Below are 24,764 nucleotides of genomic sequence, written 5' to 3'. Positions count from 1 at the left end.
GGAGCCCCAACCTCGTATACATCAAAACGTCATAGACCTGACGGTGATAGTTACCCTATTCCACTCATCTGAGATCTTTCTTTTTCCAATCCCAATAATTTAGTTCCTTGCTTTCTTGGATGATCTCTGAGTAGCTGGCTACCGAGAGATCCTGAACAAACACTCGGCCGTTATGGGCCTTCTAGATATGATGGAAGAAGCAGAATCTAACAACTTGGGTACATATCAAGAGCGCTTGGCTTTTCAACCCATTTCAACTCTTAATACAAAGGAATTCCAATGTACTACTAGTAGCTTTTTGATTTTTGAGGAAACCGTCTCCTTCATACCCTTAAAATCACTCAGGTCGTGGGGATAACCACTGTTTTAGCTTGGGTTTAGACAAGTGTGGAGGAAGAAAAGCTTGGCACAAGTCTGCTGGAGGAGGAAGAGAAAAAAAAATAGAGAGGTTGAGAGAGGCCAACAACTCTTCGGGGGGGGGGGGGGGGGGGTCGGAAGAAAAATGGCGGGCTCGGAGGAAGACAACCTCTGCTACAACGAACCAATTCTCGCCACGTAGTCTTGACGCCCTTATGCACAAAACTTCCATCATCTTGCCTGAAACGGGTCTTAGAATATCAAATAAATCTCACAAATAGTATTAGTGCATAGCGAGACCCGGCTCTTAATGCATATTCTAAACACCCATGGGTTCAAATAAACCCTGGCTGGCCTTTAGAAGGCCCCTGGGGATTGAACTTACCAACTGTTGAGAAAAATTCAAACAGGGGGTTAAGGATAGGTTTAGTACCGAGGTTTCATGGCGACCTTGCGCAAGGCAAGTTGTAGCAGTCAGAAAATGGAATCAAGTCGTCAGATAGAAACAAGTAACACCGACTCTTGTTTTTTTTTTTTCGCTGTTTAATCAGATATGGGAAGCCTTTCGTGGGGTGGACCGCCGTAAGATGCAGTTTGAAATAGATATACACCGCCTTTTCTTGCTCACGAGGTACTTATTTGCTGTTTTCATTGCCACATTTCTTTTCTTGCCACCCCATCCTAAACCTCATTTTGAATTCTCTTCAGCTACCACAGACAAGGATCTGAAAGCCTGGATGCACTAGGTGAACTTGGCGTTAAGCTGTCATCAGAAGAGCAGCAAAGGGTAGTGCAGGACAACGTGCACAAGCAAGTAACCCACATTGGTGAATCTTTAGATGATATCCTTCTGCCTGAACCCCAGTGCAAAATGCCTGCTCCGGATGCTTGCAAGAAGCCAAGTGGTCTCAGCTTTGCCGTGGGGTCTCGGGCACCTATGACCGATGAGCTTGAAACTCTTGGTGAGCTCTTTTAATCTGTAACTGAGGGGAATGCAGTCAGTTTCCATGTTTTAGCTTCTTCCTTGTAGAATTATTCTTTTGAGTGGTTGTGCTAAACGAACATTTTACTTGTAAATACATGGGCTTGTTGTGCGCTTTTTTGTGATGCATCTTGTTTGACCGCCACACACTGTGGGGGTAGTGCTAATTTCCCAAGCTATAGTGTGGATTGGTAATATGGTATGCCAGTCCTTTGGTATTGTGTGCCACGCCGAAATGGATGCGGGCTCGGGTGTTGGGAATGGCGTTATGGCGGAAACGTTAGTGAGCCGTTCGTAATACGATGAGAGATTTAATTACAAGGAGATTAAAGAGAGAGATTAATACTAATGAAAGTAGCAAACCTTAAGTAGATTGATTAACTGTTATAATAATCAATATCTAATTCTCCTAAATGATTTGCTCATGTTAAACTTATCATTTAATATGGGGAAGTGCCAGGGGAGAAAAAGCTAGAATATTGGTTAAGCTAGCAGACCAGCCACAGTAGGGATCCAAAGGAGGGAAAATAGGGATCCAAAAGGGGGGCCATCTGCAAAAGAGTAATGTGCACCAATGGGCTGAAAAGACCCTAAGGTTCAGCCCATTAAGACTTCCAAAATGCTAAGGTTCCAAAATTCAAAGGTTCTATCCAAAGGTCAAAAGCCTAGGGAAATTGGATGCTTTGTGTGTGTCCCAAAAGTCTTCAACCATCCCTACATAGGAGGGGGCGAGCCCTAGAAGTAGGAGATGAAGAGAAACCCACACATACACACACACACACAAGCTCCCTTTACACAAAGGGAATGAGGGACACATGTCAGCTCCCTAGCCCAGATGCCCACAAGGTGTACTCAGTTCCTATTGGATGGCCTTAGAGGTGGACCAATGAGAATTAAGCTAGAGTAAATCTAGTTTAATTGTTTTAAAAACACTTAATAAAAAGCACCAATAAGAATTAACCTCTCTAGAAGACTATTGGATAGTCTCCCAAGGGGTCCAATGAGCATTCAACAGCCCAATGGCTTGCTTGATTCCTATTGGCCAAGAGGCAAAGGGGTCCAATAAGAGTTTAGTTGAATTAAGTAATTACCTAAAGCTCTCACAAAAGGGGAAAGGGGGACACATGTCAAAAGACTATCACTTATGCTGCTTAATTTCCATTGACTAGGCCTGGGGAGGTCCAATGAGGTGTGAGGATGAGCAAATAGCAAGAGGGGTCGACCAAGAGAGAGAGGGGGCTGATTTTTGCAAGGCATTATCACACACACACACACTCACACAATCTCATGTGTGAAGCAAAGAAGACTCTCTCCTTCTCAAGCTTTAATGGAAAGCTTACCACCTACTCCAAGCTTGTGAGAAGGGAGGCCTACATCAACTCTTGGCTTTGTGATGCAAATCCAACCAAGAGCCAAGCTTCAATGCATACTCATCTCCTCTTCCATGCTAATTACTAAGCTAAGCTATGCTAATATGAGTGATTATGTGAGGAGATGTACATCTTTCTCGTAAGAATATTCCTTCCTCTCAATCTACTCTCATACCCCGCTAGCTCTCACCATCTTCGAAGGTGTGTGAGGTCTTGGGTCTGAGACCGTGAGGGAATTGATGTTGTGTTTGATAAATATTTTGCTTAGTGCATGAAGTTTCCATCTTCATTGTACTAGCTAGTATTGAAGGAACACAAAGAATTGTATTGTGAAATGTCTTTCTTGATGGGAGAAACCATAATACAAAGCCTTTTGGAGGGGGGACTGGCTCCATGCAAATCCAGTCCTCAACTGTTGCTCTCTCCACCCAAGCACTCTTGTTATTCTCATTAGGAAGCTATTTTAATGAAATGCTCACTATGTTCATGCTATTTTCCGCTACACACAAGTTACTAGACCATTAATTGTTACATTGGTATCAAAGCACAAGGTTTCTCTTTTCTTGCTCAAGAAGGGAGGTCCTCAAGCTAGCTATAAATGGTTGGTGTAACAGACTTGGACACTCCAAGTCAAGAATCAATCGCGACAGCACCAAATAACCACTTCAAACAATTCGCACATCATAATAGATTTGCACTGGCCCGGCGGAGTTCCGTGCCTAGAGATATTGGCCCCAAAGACTGGCGCCCCTTTCGGTATTTCTTTTTGTATTAAAAATCAATGTCAGAGTACAAGAGCGGTTAGGGTGTAAATGTTAAAAGAATCTGCGTGGAGATGCTCTGAGAAGTGAGGCCCTCACCGCATAAATAAATGTTACAAGGGATGCCCAAAAGCAGAGCCCCAAAAGCCTGAAGGCAAAAGCAACTTCTCTCTCTCTCTCTCTCTCTCTCTCTCTCTCTCTCTCTCTCTCACTGAGAGTCAATAAATAAAGCAATTTAACCCTTTCTCTCTCTCAATTTCATGCGTAGCCAAAAAGCAGCCGAGAATGCGTCGCTCATGCTTTTTTTTAGCTTTCCGTGATTCACGTCGCAAATCCCGAAAATCCGTACCTATTGCCACGTGGCATTTCTCCGCCATAATTTAGGGTTTTCAGCCAGCAGTTAGGGTTAGGGTTTCCAAAAATTAGGGTTTTTGAAAAAAAGGGTTTTTGGCAGAAATTAGGGTTTGTAAGATTTTTAGGGTTTTTGGCAAAAATTAGGGTTTTTGATGTCGGTAGCCACGTCATCACTTTGTGACATACCCCCCTCTTGAAATCATTGTAATCGACCGCGATTATGCCTGCAAAACCGACAAAAGCCATAAACTGTCTTAGCAGACACTGACTATTAGTACCTACGTACTAGGAACACACATCTAGTACATGTACCAAATCGACAATCACATCACACGACATCACAGGACATCACCAAACATCACAGGACATCACATGACATTCAACATTCATTTGGATCTTAGACCATGGTTTATTGGCAATGTAGCTAGCAATCACAATCTAGGTCCAATCGGGACCTCATCGATGTCTGATTGACTAACCTCTATTGCAACCATGTCTATCAGACCAAAATGCTGCAGTCATTTCGTCTATCAGTTCCTGCACTTAAGAGAAGTCAAGAACAAATCAATATCATAATCAGGAATTCCATTCCATAAAGTCATACAGTAGAATATTGTCAGCTTTCAGTATCCCTGAAGCTCAAAGAGACATCGGTGACTTAGTATCTAAATCAAGGCATCTGTTGACAAAGGAGCGGAGCGACTCCCCTCTTGTGCATCCCACTGCACCAGATCTGCAGCCAAGCTGAATTCTGGGTTCCGTTTGGAATAGACTATGCTAAACCAAAAGCATCTAGGTAAAGTTTCACAATCTGAGGAGTATCTGCTAGGTCCTCCTCCTCTATCCACTTCGCATCCAATGCAGGATAGTTCTTGAACTTAACCAAGAACCGCCTTCGGACTTTACCTTTAGTCTTCGTATCAAGAACAAGGATCTCCTCGTTTTCTTCCACTTCGGGTTGCTCATCAGGCTCCCCATCATCAGGTACATCACCCTTAAAAGGTTTCAAGAGACTCACATGGAATGCATTGTGAATCCTCCAAGTATCTGGCAGTTTCAATCGGAAGGAGACATCATTTATCTTTTCAGTGATCTGGAAAGGTCCGTAGTATCGCATACTAAGCTTTGGAAAAAGCCTCTCCTTTCCCTTTTTCCTTCGTAGGTGTGCCTTCTCAAAACGTAAGAGCACCCAATCATCCTCCTTCAATTTCATGTCGCGACAATGGCGATCCCCTGCCTTTTTCTGTCGTTCTTGAGACTTCTGCAAAGTCTCGTGAACCTTGCCAAAAGCCGTATCCAAATCTCGCGTATATTCATCCTCTTCAAAGATCTTATCTTTCGTGCTTAGGAAGGGTGGAACCTTCACAGCACCTTCAACAATCTCAAATGGTGCCTTCCCCGTCGAAGAGCGTATCGTGTTATTGTAGGCAAATTCCACCAAAGGTAAGTACTTTTCCCATTGAGTCTTCTGATCAGAGATATAAGATTTCAATAAATCTAGAACCACTGAATTTGCAATCTCAGATTGCCCATTAGTCTGCGGGTGGAACGATGATGAGAACTGCAACCGCGTGCCAATGTTCTCCCAAATTGCCTTCCAAAACAAACTTGTAAATGTGGGGTTTCTGTCGGAGACAATTGTCTCGGGCATGCCATGTAATCTGAAGATCTGGGCCACAAACAGTCTCGCTAAGCGATCCGGCTTGACTGTTTTCTTTATTAGAATGAAATGAGCCTGTTTGCTAAATCTGTCAATAACAGTCCAGATACCATCGTGACCACTCTGTGTTCTCGGGAGATCAAAAATGAAATCCATCGCAATACTTTCCCAGGGGCGGGTGGGTATGGGTAAAGGCTGTAACAATCCTTGTGCCTTATGCCTGTCAAACTTGACCTTCTAGCATACTAAGCAACTGCGCACAAAGTCTTCCACATCCTTTTTGAGTCTCGGCCGAAAGAAGTGTTAGGTGCAGCGGAATGAATGCTTGTGCTTTGCTCAAGATGAGTGCTCGTTTGCAGATGAGGGCTTCACGGAGTCCTCTAAGCTACGCCATGTAGCTATGCACTTTCAAAAGTCCGCCAGGCAATGGTGGTCTAACCTACGGGCCAACGGTGAAGCTCCACGAACATGGAAAGCTTTAAGAGCTTCCATTATGAAGCAGTTTTTGGCCACCGGTGACCGATGCCAAAGACAAAGTACTCACCGAATGGCGAAGCTTGAAGCTCTCTCCCTACGAATCCATTCATAAATATGTAGACAAGTTTTGGGATTTACAACTCAAAGCCACTGTCTTCAAGAAGTTGGATTTTGGAGAGCAAAAGCAACAATTTTGTGCGGGCTTAACTGAAGAAATGGCGGAGTATGTCAACTCTCAAAGGCCATGCACCATATCGGCGGTTATACACCATACTATGGTGGCCTCTCGAATCAATTTCCAAACAGGGGCTAAAAGAAATTCTTAGCCCATGGAAAACAAGGGTTCCAATGAGCCTATGGGGAAGGACAATGTCCAAAAGTCTCATAAGGGCAACTCCAACAAAGCTAAAGAGAAGGGAGTTTATAAAGGCAAAAATAAACTCTCTCCTGAAGAGCTTGAGCATTATCGCAAGGATAACTGCTGTTTCAAGTGCGGCGAGCAAGGGCATGCGTACCGCGCTTGTCTCCAAAAGAACACCCGCCATGAACCTCCTAGAGCTACCTTGGTCGAAATCCAAGAGGAGGAAATTCACCACAAAGGATCTCCTCTATGCCATGCTTGGGGAAAGGTAAGAGAACATGATGCAATTATTCTCTTTGACCCTGGTTCTACTTACAATTTTATATCTATAGAGTTGGCCACCAAGCTAGGCACACAAGCCTACGAGATGGGAGATGTCCTACCCGCAGATGGTGCTTTCACGGGAAATTGAGACTCCATGTCCAAAGCTATGTGGACAAAGAGGACTTCTTTATCTCTCCTCTCAAGCATGAGGATGTAATCCTAGGGGCACCATGGTTTGATTGCGCGGCCAATGTTAAATTCCCTGAAAGGAGAATCTCCTTTAAGTTCAGGGAAAAAGATATGTATATAGATTCTAAGGAAATGGGTAACACTATACCCATTGTACATACACAAGCTTTCAACAAGTCAATAAAGAGCTCTATTTCCGTGTACATGATTTTTGTTAAAGATTCTCAAAATGAACCTAGTGTTTTAGCAAAAGAAAATATACACAATCAAGAAAGAATTAGAGTTATCCAATTTTCTCAAGGGGTTTCAAGATGTCTTTATTGACGACATCCCTTGTGAGCTACGTCCTAAACGAGGCAATGATGACCATGCAATTGAACTTCTTCCAGGAAGTTCACCGCCTAACAAACCTCCTTATAGAGTTTCTCAAGCTCAACAAGAGGAGATTATGCGGCAAGTGCATGAGTTAGTTGAGAAGGGCATGGTTAGGCCTAGCTCTTCTCCATTTTGTTCTCCTGTGCTACTAGTGCAAAAGAAAGACGTCACATATTGTATGTGTGTCGACTATAGAGCACTAAATAGGATCACTATCAAGAATAGGTTTCCCGTTCCACGGGTAGAAGATCTATTTGATAAGCTACAAGGATCCATCTACTTCAGAAGGATTGACCTAAAAAGTGGCTATCATCAAATAAGGATAGTTGATCAAGGCATTGTAAAGACCGCATTTCGTACTACGTTTGGTCTTTACGAATACATTGTCATGCCTTTTAGCTTGACCAATGCACTAGCCACATTCAACCGCTTGATGGAGAAGCTATTGAGGCCTCACCGAACCTTTACTGGAGTGTTCTTTGATGATATCATCATCTACTCTAATTCATTAGACGAACACAAGCAAGACCTCCAGGTAATATTCAAGTTCTAAGAGAGAATAAACTTTATGTTAATCGAAAGAAAAGTGAAATTTTCTTACAAGAGATTCAGTATTTAGGTCACATTACCTCTCAAGATAACATTCAAATGGATCCATCAAAGTTAGAGGTAATAAAAGGATGGCCTAAACCAAGGAATCTTCATGAATTAAGAAGCTTTATAGGTATGTGCGCATACTATAGACGCTTCACAGAAAAGTTCTCACTAATAGCAGGACCATTACATGACCTTACAAAAAAAAACGTTAGGTACACATGGTCTGCCAAGGAGAACAATGCTTTTGAAAAGCTTAAAGAAAAGCTTATCTTTCAACTTGTGCTTACACTACCGGATCTCTCAAAGCCATTTGAGGTCTAATGTGATGCTTGTGGTGATTGCCTTGGAGCTGTTTTGCTTCAAGAAGGGCACACCATAGGCTATGAAAGTCGAAGGCTCAACCCTGTTGAGCAAGCTCTAGGCATATATGAAAAGGAACTCCTCGCAGTTCTACATGCCTTAGACTCATGGAAGCACTATTTATTGGGGACTCCTTTCATTCTGCAAACGGATCACTAAAGTCTTAAGTACTTCATGACGCAGACCAAGCTCTCCGACAAACAAATGAGGTGGGCAAACTCTCTTTCGCAATTTCATTTTCATATTGCTCACATTGCTGGCAAGCATAATCAAGTAGCCGATGCACTCTCAAGACGGCCGAGAGTGAATGCGGTTTTCATAGCAACTCAATGATCTATCTTCTATGGTAGATGAGTATGCTATTGATCCCGATTTTAGAGATGTGATTTCAGTCCTTGCACTAGGGAAGAAAGAGGAACCATTTACTTTACAAGATGATTATCTTCTCTATGGCAATAGACTATGCGTTACTAGCTCACTACGTGAGAAAGTAATGTATGAATCTCATGCTCCTCCTTATGCAGGGCATAGAGGGATTCGGTCTACCCTAATGGGGATTGAAACATATTTCTATTGGCCTACCATGAAAGCAAATATACAAGAGTATGTTTCTAAATGTGTGGTATGCCAAAAGACGAAGTTTGATAGAGGGAAGCAACCTGGATTGCTTCAACCTTTGCCAATCCCTAATTCACCATAGGAGAGCATATCCATGGATTTTATCTTTGGATTGCCTAAGTCTATCCAGGGGAATACGGGAATATGGACGATAGTAGACAGGTTCAGTGAACAAGCTCATTTTATACCTGTTCAAAAGACTATCAAAGCCCATCAAATGACAACCCTCTTCATTTCATAAATTTTCAAGTACCATGGCTTGCCAATGTCCATAGTGTCGGATAGAGATCCTAGAATGACCAGTAATTTCTGGAAGGGTCTCTTTGAGAATTTAGGAACAAGGCTTAACTTCTCTTCGGCCTAGCACCCGCAAACGGATGGCCAATGTGAAGTAGCTAACCTAACAATTTTCTATCTACTAAAAGCCTATGTAACGAAAGTAGATCAAAGATCCCAATGGGAGAAGTACTTACCCTTAGTGGAGTATGTCTACAGTAACACTGTACGTACTTCCACGGGAAAAGCACCCTTTGAGGTAATTGAGGGAAGATAAAAAAGTCCCTTGCTACTTAAGGTACACGGGAAGATCTTCCCTGCAGATGAGTATAGCCGAGACCTACAAGAATCTTTCCAAAAGATTAAGGATGCTATCTCTATCTCACAGCAAAGGCAAAAGGCTGCTGCTGACAAGCACAGAAGAGCCCAAGCCTTTAAAGAAAATGATTGGGTCTTACTCAAATTTCCCAAGGCTCGATTAAGGCACACGATGGGCAAGAATCCTACGGGACACCAAAAGTACTATGCTAAGTTAGCAAAAAGGTACTATAGTCCCTTCCAAATTCTTAGGTCAATCAATGAGATGGCCTATCAACTCAAGTTGCCCAACCATTGGCTTATACACAATGCTTTCCATGTGAGCCTACTAAAGCCTTACAAAGGAGAGCCACCTCAAGAACCAACTATTGAAGACCCTCCGGAGATCGAGGACCAAGAAGAGGTGCTGCAGCCCGAGTCCATTCTCCGACATAAAGACAAGGTACTAAGAGGCGGTAAGACTATCTGACGATATCTTATTAAGTTTAAGAATTATCCTTTTGAAGATGCTAGATGGATGCAAGGCATACAATTAAAGGATACCCTAAACCTTGTCAATGCTTACAATGCTTCCCTAGAGTAAGCAAATGTACAAATGTTAAAAATGAACAAAGTTTTTGTCTTATAAGACTCTCTTTTTCTTTGTGCACAAAAATGAAGTAGTTTGCATGCTTAGATCAAGTTTGTGGAGACGACGTCTCCCAAACACCAAGTAGAGCTTGTCACTCTATTATGGAAGATTGATAGGACTAATGTGCAGACATGCTTGCGGCAACTTAGGCTCTCAAGTGCCAAATGGACTAGTCATCCATTTTGGAACGATGTCGTAGGGTAACATAGGGATCCTCTACCCGCTAGGAAAAAGGACTAATGAATATGCTTTATCTTTTCTACCCCATAGTCGAGGACGACTATGATTTCAAGAGAGAGGTAATGTCATAATAATCAATATCTAATTCTCCTAAATGATTTTCTCATGTTAAACTGATCATTTAATATGGGGAAGTGTCAGGGGAGAAAAAGCTAGAATATTGGTTAAGCTAGCAGATTGGCCACAATAGGGATCCAAAGGAGGAAAATAGGGATCCAAAAGGGGGGCCATGTGCAAAAGAGCAATCTGCACGAATGGGCTTAAAAAACCAAAGGTTCAGCCCATTAAGACTTCCAAAATGCTAAGGTTCCAAAATTCAAAGGTTCTGTCCAAAGGTCAAAAGCCTACGGAAATTGGATGCTTTGTGTGTGTCCCAAAAGTCTTCAACCATCCCTACATAGGAGGGGGCGAGCCCTAGAAGTAGGAGATGAGAGAGAAACCCACACACACACACACACACACACAAGCTCCCTTTACACAAAGGGAATGAGGGATACATGTCAGCTCCCTAGCCCAGGTGCCCAGAGTTCCTATTGAATGGTAATTAATTTAAAAACACTTAATAAAAAAAACCAATAAGAATTAAGCTCTCTAGAAGACTATTGGACAATCTCCCAAGGGGTCCAATGAGCATTCAACAGCCCAATGGCTTGCCTGATTCCTATTGGCCAGGAGGCAAAGGGGTCCAATGAGAGTTTATTTGAATTAAGTAATTACCTAAAGCTCTCACAAAAGGGGAAAGGGGGACACATGTCAAAAGACTATCACTTATGCTGCTTAATTTCCATTGGCTAAGCCTGGGGAGGTCCAATGAGGTGTGAGGATGAGCAAATAGCAAGAGGGGTCGACCAAGAGAGAGAGGGGGCTGATTTTTGCAAGGCATTATCACACACACACTCACAAAATCTCATGTGTGAAGCAAAGAAGAGTCAAGACTCTCTCCTTCTCAAGGTGGAAAGGTACGGAGTGTACGGTACGTAATCGGTACGTATTTTTGTACGGATCGGCCTTTAAGGTACGTGACCAGTACGTAACATTTGTAACAACAAAAAGAATAGTGACTTTAGCTTTTTCAGTCTATACATACTAGGAACTACATAGAGTCTAGACATAGATACTACTTCAAACATCCATTAGATACTGCTTCAATGTCCATTAGATGCTGCTTCAAATGTTATCCGTACTAACTCTTAGAAAAAGACAGAAAAATGTTATCCGTCTTTTTGCTTCAAATGTTATCCGCAAAAAGATTTATCTGCTTCAAATGTTATCTGTACTTTACTCTACCATCAAAAAGACAGAAAAATGGGAATACACTATATGATACAATAAACTTTAGTCCATTGCCCAATGGCAAGATGTCCCTAAAAAAACGAAAAAAAAAAAAATTTTGTGAAAGAGGGGAGGGGAACGCGTACACTACCTATCCGTACGTATGGAACCATACCGTACGGCTGTACCGTACTGTACGGATCAGTACGTACGTACGGATGCAACCTTGCTCCTTCTCAAGCTTTAATAGAAAGCTGACCACCTACTCCAAGCTTGTGAGAAGGGAGCCCTACATCAACAACTCTTGGCTTTGTGATGCAAATCCAACCAAGAGCCAAGCTTCAATGCATGCTCATCTCCTCTACCATGCTAATTACTAAGCTAAGCTATGCTAATATGAGTGATTATGTGAGAAGATGTACATCTTTCTCGTAAGAATACTCCTTCCTCTCAATCTACTCTCATACCCCGCTAGCTCTCACCATCTTCGAAGGTGTGTGAGGTCTTGGGTCTGAAACCGTGAGGGAATTGATGTTGTGTTTGATAAGTGTTTTGCTTAGTGCATGAAGTTTCCATCTTCATTGCACTAGCTAGTATTGAAGGAACACAAAGAATTGTATTGTAAAATGTCTCTCTTGATGGGAGAAACCATAATACAAAGCCTTTTGGAGGAGGGATCGGCTCCATGCAAATCCAGTCCTCAACTGTTGTCAATTGCTTAATTTCTCTCTCTTTTGAAGTATTGTTCTTGCTATCTAACTAGGTGTTATACTTTTTGTTGCTCTCTCCACCCAAGCACTCTTGTTATTCTCATTAGGAAGCTATTTTCATGAAACGCTCACTATGTTCATGCTATTTTCTGCTACACACAAGTTACTATACCATTAAATGTTACATTCACAAACTAATATGCAATGATGGATACAAAGTAGGCTAATGATGGTAGTGAGTGACAGGATACAAAGCGTATAGCTTGGCTTCTGTATAGAGTTGGAGAGGGCATCTGATGACTTAATTAGTAATGTCAAGTGTGTAGGCTTTTCAAACTAGAGAGGGTTCTCACATTGTGGTGGTGCGGATGTGTCACACACCCCAACAAGCCTCCCCAACAATGATGGATACAAAGTAGGCTAATGATGGTAGTGAGTGACTGGATACAAAGCGTATAGCTTGGCTTCTGTATAGAGTTGGAGAGGGCATCTGATGACTTAATTAGTAATGTCAAGTGTGTAGGCTTTTCAAACTAGAGAGGGTTCTCACATCGTGGTGGTGTGGATGTGTGACACACCCCAACAGCCTCCCCATGTGTCACACACCCCAACAAGCCACCCCATATGTGCCATAGTAGCACCCAAAAGTACAAAAGTATCCTCCCCAGAATAATGTCAACTGGGTGTAGGACCAAAGAACAAAACATCCTTCCCAAAGATTTGTCAACTGGGAGTAGGATTAAAAAATACACCTCCCCTAGAGAATGGTAGGCAATTAGGTGGTAGGCCAAATACAAATGGAGCTTCTACGATGTTGGAGATCAAAGTGAAGCGTTGAAAGTGTTTTTTTACTGCGATGCCGTTGTTGGTTGCAAAGAGTCATCGTGGTTGTTGTTGACGCTTTTTCTCCCTTCCAAATGTGTCATTATGGTCGTGTGACTAGATGTCGATGTTTGCATGGCATGTGTGCCAAATTTTGTGCAAAAAATGTGTGAGGATGGTCTTACCCGATGTTGGCTAATGTTTGATCTTTCTACAGAGTTGCTTTTCATGAAGCCAATAGTGATTGCTTTGATCCAATGCAAAAGGGCGAATGTAAAGTGCAGAGAGTTTTGTGCAAGGTGCAAAGGCAAATTTGTGCATGGTGTTGGTGCTTTGTGGGGTTTTTACAATTTTGAAATTGGATTTTGCGCACACATTAATTTGTGCACTTAGCTCATGTAGCGGCTTATGGAGCTGGATGACCAAGGTTGGTGGTCGAAAGGGTTTAGCTCGACCTGCAAGCCCATGGGAATAGTACGAGTAGGAGACCAATGGGCTTGAGGTTCTTGGGTACTTGACTGTTGTGGGGAAGTACCCTAAGTAAGGGCTTGAGGCAAGGCCCTTTTGGGGTTGTGGGGAAGCGCCCTAATAGTCGGGCTCAAGGCAAAAGCCAAGGCCGTGAGAAAGCCGGCTTACCTGGAGATCGTGAGGACAAAGAAGAACCTAAAGGCAATGCCAATGCGTGAAGCCCTTCTACGGACCCGAATCAGCTTATGAAGCTTATTTGATGATGCTTGGCGTCCGAGCGGCAATGGACTAAGAGTTGGTGCATGAACCATCGTCTAGCGGACCTGATTGGGTATTCAAGTCCACTTTGGTGCGAGACTACAAATCCGCCCACGTTCTCAAGACTAAATAAGGGTATTTGAACCCTCAACCATGCGAAGAATAGCCTCACCAAGTTTAGGCTAACCACGAGAACACATGGGCTTGCTTGTCCAATTCTCCGAGAGAGAAAAATATGAGCTAAACTTCACAGTGAGCTCACATATAACACACAAACCCTAATTTTGCAGAAATTGTGTGATAGATTTGAGAGGGTTTTGGGCCTCGAAATGCAGAGGTTGAGAGCTCGTTGGATAGATCTTAGAGAGCACTACCCACACAGAAGACTAGTGCAACAAAGTCAATTGAAGTTGCAAAGTATACCCAAACATAACACCAAAATGCACACTAAATGCAAGAGTCCTAATTAATGAGGGACACTAATTGCAATCAAAAAAGCAAAATGCAATCTTCTTCTCACCTAATCACCTAAGGGTAGTGGAGCATGCTCATGCTCAAATGGTGATTGGGGACTGAGGTTATTGGGGATGCTAGTGCAATAGAAAATTGATCGGCCTAGGTGTAGAACCGTTGGCTCTGTTACCACATGTTGGGAATGACATTATGGTGGAAACGTTAGCGAAACATTCATAATATGATTAGAGATTTAATAACAAGGAGATTAAAGAGAGACTAACACTAATGAAAGTAGAAAACCATAAGTAGATTGATCAACAAACTAATATGCAATGATGGATACAAAGTAGGCTAATGATGGTAGTGAGTGATAGGATACAAAGCGTAAATCTTGGCTTTTTTATAGAGTTGGGAGAGGGCATCTGATGACCTAATCAGTGATGTCAAGTGTGTAGGCTTCCAAAACAGAAAGGGTTCTCACTTTGTGGTGGTGCGGATTTGTCATAGACCCCAACATCGGGCTTGGGGGTGATGAGGTTCTGGCGGGATCTCCTCCTAGCAAGAGAACTAATCTGGAGGGAGATGGACATGCCTCATGGAAAGGGTGCCATCTAGAGGGCGTAGGACATCTCCTTTCCACAGCTTGCATCCCGGATGTGCTGCGCTGCATCATGATGATTGTTGTCTCCATCTGGGTGCTCTGAGAAGAAAAGCGCAAGGAGAAATCCCCTTGTTGCCCATTATCTGCGTGGTGGTGCTGCCCTATTGTTGGGGATACCGCTAGGGATGGAAAACGTTAGGGCTGAATCGGAAAACGTTGGTTGATCTGTAGCAAAACGCTAGGATGATGTGCACTCTCTGCCCACTGCCCCTCCTAGGGCTGCTCCTAGGGGCGCCTTGCACCCAAGGGCTCTGTGCACATTGTCTCCCTCTAGTGTCTGTTGGGTGAAAGGTCTAAATAACCCCTTTTTGTACATTTTTATACTTTGTCCAGGTTCATATTGAACCTGGACACATTTTTTAAAGGTCACTTATAATAAAAGTGGGAAAACCCAAAACTCACTTATTGAGTTTTCCCCAAAAACGTGAGCTCTCTCTCTCTCTCCCTCTTCGTTTTGCTAGCGCTTCCCTTCTGTAGCACAGTGCCTCCGCTTCAAGCCTCAAGGCCTACACATCTTCGTGTGCTCTATCACTTGCACACACCGCCGCGCGCTCAACAACTGGTATCAGAGCCAGATTAGGGTTTCAAAAGCTTTGCGCAGGTGGCTGGACAACAGGCGAAAGGCTTCTCTCGCGTCAAATTTCCGCTTTCATCGCGAAGCCCCTTGCTTCCGGTGTCACCTAGGGTGATTAGGGTTCCCAAAACAGCCTAAAACAGGTTGAAATTAGGTCAAAACATGTAAAAACCAGAAAATTACAGGTCAAAACAGCAAAACGCAGGTGTTCTAAATCGATTCCCGTGAATGTCCCTTGCTTTTCCCACTCAAAACAGGTCCATTTGATGCAAATTGATGCGCCAAAACAGTAAATTTGCAGAAAATTCAGCATTGGACTGTTTTTATGTACACAAATTGAGGTTTATGTACGCCTTTTGTGGGTTTATGTAAGTACGCATTGGGGATACTGGTTAATTGCTGAAATTTTCAGCACATTGTATGCAACGTGCGGTACATTGTGATCACTGAAAATTTTCAGATTTTGTGTAGACACTTTCTGTTGCATTTTTATCCGTCCAAATAGCCTCTACTTCCTCGTCGTCTGATGCCAAGAGCTTGATGGAAATCAAGCGATTTGATGGTATAGGTTTCGATCTATGGCAGGACAGGATGCAGGGGATTTTGTTCCTCAAGGATTGTGAGGACGCTCTTTTGGCTGTAAAGCCTGAGGATATGCCGGATGAGGATTGGGCCAAGCTCAACAAGAGGGCAAAGACCTACATCAAAATGGCTGTGACTGATGACATTCTTGTGGACATGAAGGGCTTGGACAGTGCACATGCAATTTGGCATAAGTTGAAGGCCACTTATAAGAATGCCACCCCTGTGAATCAGGTGCATTTGATGCGCAAACTGGTGAACATGATGCTTGACGAAGCCAAGTCGGCTTCTGAGCACTTAAGTGCTTTCACCAGTGTTATGAGTCAGCTACAGGATACTGGGCTTCAACCTTTTGATGACAAGTTGAGAGCCATATTTTTGTTAATGACTTTGCCAGACTCTTGGGAAACGCTTGTGGTTTCTTTGAGTAATAGCCCCAACCTCACATATGATGGAGTGCGAGGCTCCATCTTAAATGAGGAAATTAGACGCCAGTCTAGTGGTGGGAAAGGTGACAGTTCTGCTTACAATGCGAGAGGCAGAAGTCAAAAGCAAAATACAGGTACCAAGACTCAAAACAGGAGCAAAAGCAAGTCTAGGGATAAGGATGTGACTTGTTACTAGTGTGGCAGAAAAGGCCATAAGAAGCCAGATTGTAGGTATTTCAAGAAAGAGCAGGAAAGAAAGAAGAAATCACAAGAGAAGAAGAAGACAGAGGATAAGAAAGGGGAAAAATCAGCAGGTACCTTCTCCAAGGATTCGGAGACTGTCAATGTATCCTCTAGTGTGGTTATCACAGAGTTATCCGATAGTGAGGAGATCTTGGTTGCAGCTTCATGTCCCTCAGATTTTGTTGTAGCAAATGCAGAAGACATGCTTATCTCACGTAGAGATGTCATTGATGTATTGCTAAGTGCAAATGATGGCCTTACACAGTCTTGGATAGTAGACTCGGGTGCCTCATTTCATGTGACTCCATCTGTGGAGTGTTTTGCTTCTTATCATGCAGGCAAGTATGGCAAGGTTTACCTTGGGGATAACCATGCTTGTGACATTGAAGGAATGGGCACTGTGCGCTTGGCATTAAACAATGGCCAAGAGTTTATACTTAAAGTAAGGTATGTACCAGGCATCAAGAAGAGTCTATTGTTTGTTGGCAGATGGATGCACAGGGTTATACAACCATTTTTGCTGGGGGTTCATGGAAGTTGCTTAAGGGATCAATGCTCATTGTCAAGGGATGCAAGAGTGGTACATTGTACTATTTACATGGCAAAGCTTTGCCTGGCAAGTTTCTTGCAGTGGCCGAAGTTGCTTCTCATATGGAGTTGTGGCACAAAAGACTTGGCTATATGAGCCAGAAGGGACTTGATGTGCTTTCCTCTTTGAAGAGGGTTGATGTAGATTTTTGTAATGACTGTTTGTATGGTAAACAAAAGAAGTCTTCTTATTATTCTGGTGTCTCGCGCAAAGCTAATGCTCTTGATTTAATTCACTCCGATGTATGTTCAATGCCTGTTAAGTCTTTTGGTGGTGCATTATACTTTGTTACATTCATTGATGATTACACTAGGAAAGGCTGGGCATATTTGTTAAAGAATAAGAGTGAGACATTTAATGTATTTAAGAGGTTTTATGCTTTTGTGACCACGTAAAAGGGTAGTAAGCTTAAATGTCTGAGATCTGACAATGGGGGGGAGTACACGTCTGCTGAATTTCAGCGTTATTGCGAAGAATATGGGATGAAAAGGGAGTTGACAGCCCCTTATAATCCATCTTCTAATGGTGTGGCTGAGAGGTATAACCGTACTTTATGTGAGAGAGTGCGTTGCATGTTGTCCATGGCTAATCTCCCTCATGGGTTTTGGGGAGAGGCTTTGAAAACTGTAGTTCATGTATGCAATCGCTCTCCTAACAGTACATTGAAAAATGACATTCCAGAGGAGGTTTGGTTTGGCAAACCTGCCTCTTATGATCATTTGAGAGTGTTTGGCTGCGAGGCTTTTGTCCATGTTCGTAATGACTTGAGGACAAAGCTAGATGCCAAGTCCATCCAAGGACTCAGAGGAGGTAGGAAATGATTTAGATGCTCCAAATGAGGATGGACAGCCACTTGTCCTGGCTGAAAATGATTTTCAGCAGCATGAGCATGCTGAAAATGAGTTGCCTCTTGATGTAGAACTTGTGCCTGAGAATGTAGATCATTGGGTACGCAGGTCTACTTGTGTCAGAAGGTTGATACAACGCTTTGACCCCTCTTTGCATCATGTTATGTTGACAGATGAGGGAGAGCCTCTTACATATAAAGAGGCAAAATCATGTGAGTCAAGCAGTAAGTGGGAGCTTGCAATGCAAGAGGAAATGAAATCCTTGTATGCAAATGATACTTGGGATCTTGTGCCATTGCCTAAAGGGAGAAAGGCTCTTCTTAACAAATGGGTATACAAGATTAAGATTGTGGATGAAAAACCCAAGTACAAGGCAAGATTGGTTGCAAAAAGATATGCACAGAAAGAAGGAATTGATTTTCAAGAAATCTTTTCTCCCGTTGTAAAGCTTACAACTTTACGTGTCCTTTTTGCTCTCGTTGCGGTGCTTGATTTGAAATTGAATCAAATGGATGTAAAGACAACGTTTTTGCACGGTGACATTGAAGAGGACATATACATGAAACAACCTGAAGGTTTTGTAGGTCCTACACGTGAGGAACTTGTATGCAAGCTGAAAAGGGCTTTGTATGGTTTGAGACAATCATCACGGCAGTGGTATAAGAAGTTTGACACTTTTATGCTGTCTCAAGGCTTTAAACGCAGCCATGCAGATCATTGTTTGTATACGAAAGGAGATGAAGATGGTCGTCCCATCATACTTGTTCTCTATGTTGATGACATGCTGCTTGCCGGGAAACATAAGACTAGTCTTGATGCTCTGAAACGTAAGCTAAATTCAACATTTGCTATGAAGGATTTGGGTGATGCAGAGCATATTTTGGGCATGCGTATCAAAAGAGATAGAAAGCTGAAATTTCTGTTCTTATCTCAAGAAAAGTACATTGCTAAAGTACTTGACAGGTTTAATATGGCTGATGCTAAGCCTCTTGGAGTACCTTTACCTCCATACACTAAGCTTAGCAAAGCAAATTGCCCAAAGGATGAGGTAACATTGAAAGCAATGAAGGAAATCCCTTATGCATCAGCTTGTGGTTCTCTTATGTATGCTATGGTTGCCACTCGTCCTGACATTGCCCATGCGGTGGGAGTTGTTAGTCGATACATGTCGAATCCTGGCAAAGCGCATTGGGAAGCTGTCAAATGCATTCTGAGATATTTGAAAGGTACACAATCAAAGTGTATCTGTTATGGCAAAAGTGACTTGAAGTTGCAGGGTTATTGTGATGCAGATATGGCAGGTGAGTTGGATACCAGGAAGTCCACTAGTGGCTATGTGTTTGCTATTGTTGGTGGTGTTGTCTCTTGGTGTTCACGATTGCAGAAAATTGTGGCATTGAGTACTACTGAGGCTGAATATATTTCAGCCACTGAGGCTTCTAAAGAGGCCATATGGTTGGACAGACTTGTCAAAGAACTTGGTATGCCTGCTAGTACTCTTGTCTTGGGATGTGATAGCCAAAGTGCTGTCTATTTGGCCAAGAATGCCATGTTTCATGCACGGACAAAGCACATTGATGTGCGATACCACTTCATACGACTGGTATTGGAGGATGGTCTAGTCACCTTGACTAAGATTCACACACAGGATAACCCTGTAGATGTTCTCACCAAGAGTCTTGCTAAGGCTCAACATGAGCATTGCATACAGCTGGTGGGAGTTGGTTAACTTAAAGGCGTCATTTATGCTTTTAAGTGGGAGGTTGTTGGGTTAAAGGCCTAAATAACCCCTTTTTGTACATTTTTATACTCTGTTCAGGTTCATATTGAACCTGGACACATTTTTTAAAGGTCACTTATAATAAAACTGGAAAAACCCAAAACTCACTTATTGAGTTTTCCCCAAAAACGTGAGCTCTCTCTCTCTCTCTCTCTCTCTCTCTCTCTCTCTCCCTCTTTGTTCTGCTAGCGCTTCCCTTCTGTAGCACAGTGCCTCCGCTTCAAGCCTCAAGGCCTGCACATCTTCGCGTGCTCTATCACTTGCACACACTGCCGCGCGCTCAACAGTGTCCCTGTCCTGCCTATATACCTCCATAAGCCTGGGTCGGTGTAACAAATTGCTGACGTGTCAAAGCCTAAAGAATGGAGCCAACTTACAGATGCCGGTCGAAGGGCCTAAACCCTAAGAAGAACAAGTAGAAGAAGTCCTACCAACTTATGAGGATCCCGTCCGATAGGGCCCCAAGTGACATAAAGGATTCAAATAAAGCAGGAGCCGCACACACACACACAAACTGATGACGTGGCAAGCTGTACGGAATTCCGCGTTTTGTGATGGCGGATGACGTGGTAGGCTGTACGGATTTCCGTGATTTACGTTGCAGCTTTTTAGCTTTGCTTTTGGACCAGAAGCTTTTTGAGTTTTAAAGGCTTTTTACTGTAACTGCTTTTTCAGGCCAAGGGCCTTTAAATATGAGGTTAGGGCTCATTCTCTGGCATGCTTCTTGGAGAAGGTGTAGAGTCTGGAGTACCGGCTTGTACTGTGTTGATGCAATATAAAGAAATACCGAAAGGGGCGCCAAGGTTTGGGGCCAATACTCTTTGGGGTGGAATTCCGCCACTCCGTGTCGTCTCTCTCTCTCTGTCAGTTCAGTTGTTATTGAAGTGTTAAAAGTCTGTTCAATCTGCTCTTTTCCATTGGCACGTGGTGCCCGTCTTGTGACAGTGGTATCAGAGCCTGTCCTGTGACAGTGGTATCAATGCCACGTGCCAGTCTTGTGACAGTGGTATCAGAGCGTGTCCTGTGACAGTGGTATCAAGCTTTGATACCACTATCACAGGACGGGCTCTGATACCATTGTCACAAGACGGGACCACGTGCCAATGGAAAAGAGCAGACTGAACACTTTTAACACTTCAATAACAACTGAACTGAAAGAGAGAGAGAGACGACACGGGGTGGCGGAATGCCACCCCAGAGAGTATTGGTCCCAAACCTTGGCGCCCCTTTGGGTATTTCTTTATATTGCATCAACACAATACAAGCTGGTACTCCAAACTCTGCACCTTCTCCAGAAAGCATGCCAGAGAATGAGCCCTAACCTCATATTTAAAGGCCCTTGGCCTGAAAAGCAATTATAGTAAAAAGCCTTTAAAACTCAAAAGCTTCTGGTCCAAAAGCAAAGCCAAAAAGCTACCAGTGTAAATCACGGAAATCCGTACAACCTGCCACGTCATCAGCTAGAGCAAAACGCGGAATTCCGTACAGCTTGCCACGTCATCATGACAGCACAATTTTCGGACAATCTGCCATGTCATCAGTTTGTGTGTGTGTGTGCGGGTCTTGCTTTATTTGAATCCTTTATGTCACTTGGGGCCCCATCGGACGGGGTCCCCATAAGTTGATAGGACTTCTTCTTCTGTTACTTGTTCTTCTTAGGGTTTAGGCCCCTCGGCCGGCATCTGTAAGTTGGCTCCATTCTTTAGGCTTTGACACATCAGCAGTTTGTTACAGTCGGCCAGCTGTGCACTAGCCCCACAACTTCTAAAATAGGTGAAAAATAGCAGGCACTGGCACTAGCACTGAATGCTCAAAAGGGCTCTAGGAAAAAACAGACAAGGTGGGGAAAAATACTCCCAGCTTGCAGGAGCCTCTAGCCATGGATGATGGAACCAAGCCAAAACCCAAGGCTAAACATGTATCCCAACATGAGAAAACAACCTCACATTGGCCGGGCAATATCCTTGGGAGAAACTGGGATTGATTGGACGAATCCAGAGAGGTTCCTGAACTTTAACACCCTCTCTCAGCTCGTGGAAAGGAAGACAAACTAGGAAGCTCGAGGGAGCAATCTACAATTGTAAAGAGACGGTTTTGTGGACGAGTGAACCGGCCCGTAGGGCGGTAGACTTTAGCTTTCACCCTAATCTTTACTTGATAAACTTTACTTGACTTTATGACACAGAGGAACTTCATGAATAAACTTGTGACTGGAATTAACATTTCAAACAAACCACAGCTTGGCAGCTAGAGTGCTACCAAGCATATAGCGACACCCTGTAGGCCCCAAAGACTGGTGTCCCTTTCAATATTTCTTTATTCTTATTGCAAATAGACGATCCGAACACTTTCACCTAACTCTCGCCAAGCTGTCCAAACCTGTCCATGGCTGTAATTGCAAGTTTTTGACCCAATTTCGCCAGCATAACGGCAAAAAACCTCTGTAGGTCAAAAGTACACGTCAAGGACACTTTCCCTTGCAATTTGGAAGCTTTCCAGTGAGTTGCAGGTCAATTTCAGCATGCTCTAATTCCCTGTTTTTGTAAGGTGCAACGGAAGTGAATGTTGAACTTTTCTCAAGATGAGTGCTCCGAATTGTGCTAAAGGTTCCTTTTACTTACGAAAGGGAGAGCCTTCCGTTCCTTTAGTGAGAGAGTGCAATGGACACATACAAAGTGGTGAACACTGTGAATGAAGGTGTTGAGATTGAGAGATAGAGAGAGAAGAGAATACGACACCAGAATGTTGTCAAACCCTCCTCCGAAGGCCCCACTCTCTATGGTGAGAACGGTCTACTTATGATTGCACAAATCTCTACAATGCTTGGACTTGCCGACGATGTCGATGACAATGAGGAGGACGACGAGACGGGCTGAAATCTGAGAATGCTAAGGGCTGAAATTTGCAAATCTTTATTTGCTGAATTCTGACTCTATGTCGATGATGACGGTACGACAACGCCGCGCTGAAAACGCAGATGCTGAAATCTGCGTTTTCCGGGCTGAAACTGCGGACTTCGCGGGATTTGACCGTGCGGCGAGGATTTGCTTCGGGAAGGTGAGATCTGCGAGGTTCGGGACTTGTTCTGCGGAGTGTCTATGCTGAAAGCTGAAAACGTTGGTCTTCTTGTTGCCTTGTCGCGACGGAACTGCAAAAACGTTGGTTGTTATGCTGCTCCAAAAACGCTAGGCGATTGGGTGTCATGCGGGAAGAATCTGCTAACGCTAGGGCTGATTTGCTGTATCTTGCTATCGCCAGGTTGCTGTAGTTGCAAAATGCTGGGCTGATCTGCAAATTAAAGGAAATGCTGTCTGTTCTTGGTGCAAAACGCTAGGTCTTGCTGCTGATGCAAAAATGCTAGGCCTGTTGGGGTCTTGCTGAGAAGGTGCCTGTTGAACTGAGTTCCTGCTGCCTCTTCTGCCAGAAAGTGCCAGCGCTAGGTTTCTATATATACAAACTTATGAAATTTTCCCTACCTAGTTTCCAACAAAAGTCACTTAAAAATAATAAGTGAAAAATGTCAAAAATAGGAAAAATAGGTCTATGCACTGTAAAAATGCTCCTGATGGTTTCTGATGGAAATCTGATGATCATGCTGTGTGCAACCAGAGGATATGCATCTACTCTAAGTGCCTGGGCATGCGCAGTCTACGAACAGATTCACAAAAGTGCCAGATCACTTCCGATTCTAGATTGACTTGACTGAACTGAACCCTGATCAAGCTGTCGCTTGTCCACGTGCTCATAGGGTTAGATGTGTCATGTGACATCCCCTCCTTTTCAAAGTGAGGTACTGGTACCGAACTGTATGGCGTAGAGGGAGATCGCCAACGGGGTTTGGAATCTAGGAAAGAACTCCTCGTCGGCCCACTTTGACGCGTGGGTCATGCGATACTTGAACTTCATAAGGGTGTGCAATGCTTGCTTCTATGGGTCGCGCCGAAAGCGACAAAGTCTTCTGTGGCTCCTTCAATGCTTCAACTTCGTCTATAGTCATACGTCTACCTTCTTCAAGAATCTCCGAAGCTGAAAATTCCTGAAACCACTTCCAACACAAAAACATGAACATACCCATTCCATGTAAAGTGACTGGAAAAAAACTATTCTTTTGAACAAACTGTGCATGCAATGCTCTGATACCAATGTAAGGTGCAACGTAAGTGAATGTTGAACTTTGCTCAAGATGAGTGCTCCAAACTGTGCTCAAGGTTCCTTTTACTTACGGAAGGGAGAGCCTTCCGTTTCTTTAGTGAGAGTGCAATGGACACAAACAAAGTGGATGAACAGTGTGAATGAAGGTGCTGAGATTGAGAGATAGAGAGAGAAGAATACGACACCAGAATGTTGTCAAACCCTCCTCCGAAGGCCCCACTCTCTATGGCGAGAGCGGTCTACTTATGATTGCACAAATCTCTACAATGCTTGGACTTGCCGGCGATGCTGACGATGACGAGACGGGCTGAAATCTGAGAATGCTAAGGGCTGAAATCTGCAAATCTTTATCTGCTGAATTTTGACTCTATGTCGATGACGATGTCGATGGCGACGACGCGACGACAACGGGCTGAAAACGCAGATGCTGAAATCTGCGTTTTTCGGGCTGAAACTGCAAACTACACAGGATCTGACCGTGTGGCAAGGATCTACTGCGGGAAGGTGAGATCTGCGAGGTTTGGGGGTTCTACTGCAGAAACTCACTGCTGAAAACCAAAAACGCTGAGTTTAGGGCTGATTCCATCGCGAAGATTTGCAAAAACGCTGAAGTTGATCTGCAAACCAAAAACGCTAGGGGTTGAAATCTGTCTTTGTTGAGGAAACTGCTAACGCTAGGGCTGGTGTGCTGTGAATCTGCTATCTCTAGGGCTGATCTGCCGTGTCTTGTG

At 43.5% G+C, this 24,764-nt stretch overlaps 1 protein-coding gene across 1 annotated transcript in view; it reads left to right on the top strand.

Moving 5' to 3' along the window:
* The first annotated feature begins 683 nt into the window (after nucleotides 1-683).
* Nucleotides 684-24,764, top strand: part of LOC147437226 (uncharacterized) — a 35,539-nt gene continuing 11,458 nt past the window's right edge. Inside the window, exons 1-3 of the mRNA XM_086486812.1 lie at nucleotides 684-817; nucleotides 909-988; nucleotides 1,066-1,319. Coding sequence (XP_086342938.1) covers nucleotides 800-817; nucleotides 909-988; nucleotides 1,066-1,319 — 352 coding nt within the window. The 5' untranslated portion in view covers nucleotides 684-799. The remainder of the gene's footprint in view (nucleotides 818-908; nucleotides 989-1,065; nucleotides 1,320-24,764) is intronic.

The sequence above is a fragment of the Adiantum capillus-veneris genome, chromosome 17 (genome assembly GCF_014529385.1).
Source record: "Adiantum capillus-veneris isolate H3 chromosome 17, ASM1452938v2, whole genome shotgun sequence".
NCBI lineage: Eukaryota > Viridiplantae > Streptophyta > Polypodiopsida > Polypodiales > Pteridaceae > Adiantum > Adiantum capillus-veneris.
The sequence above is the reverse complement of the archived record's forward strand: the minus strand, read 5'-3'. Positions and strand labels throughout refer to the sequence as shown.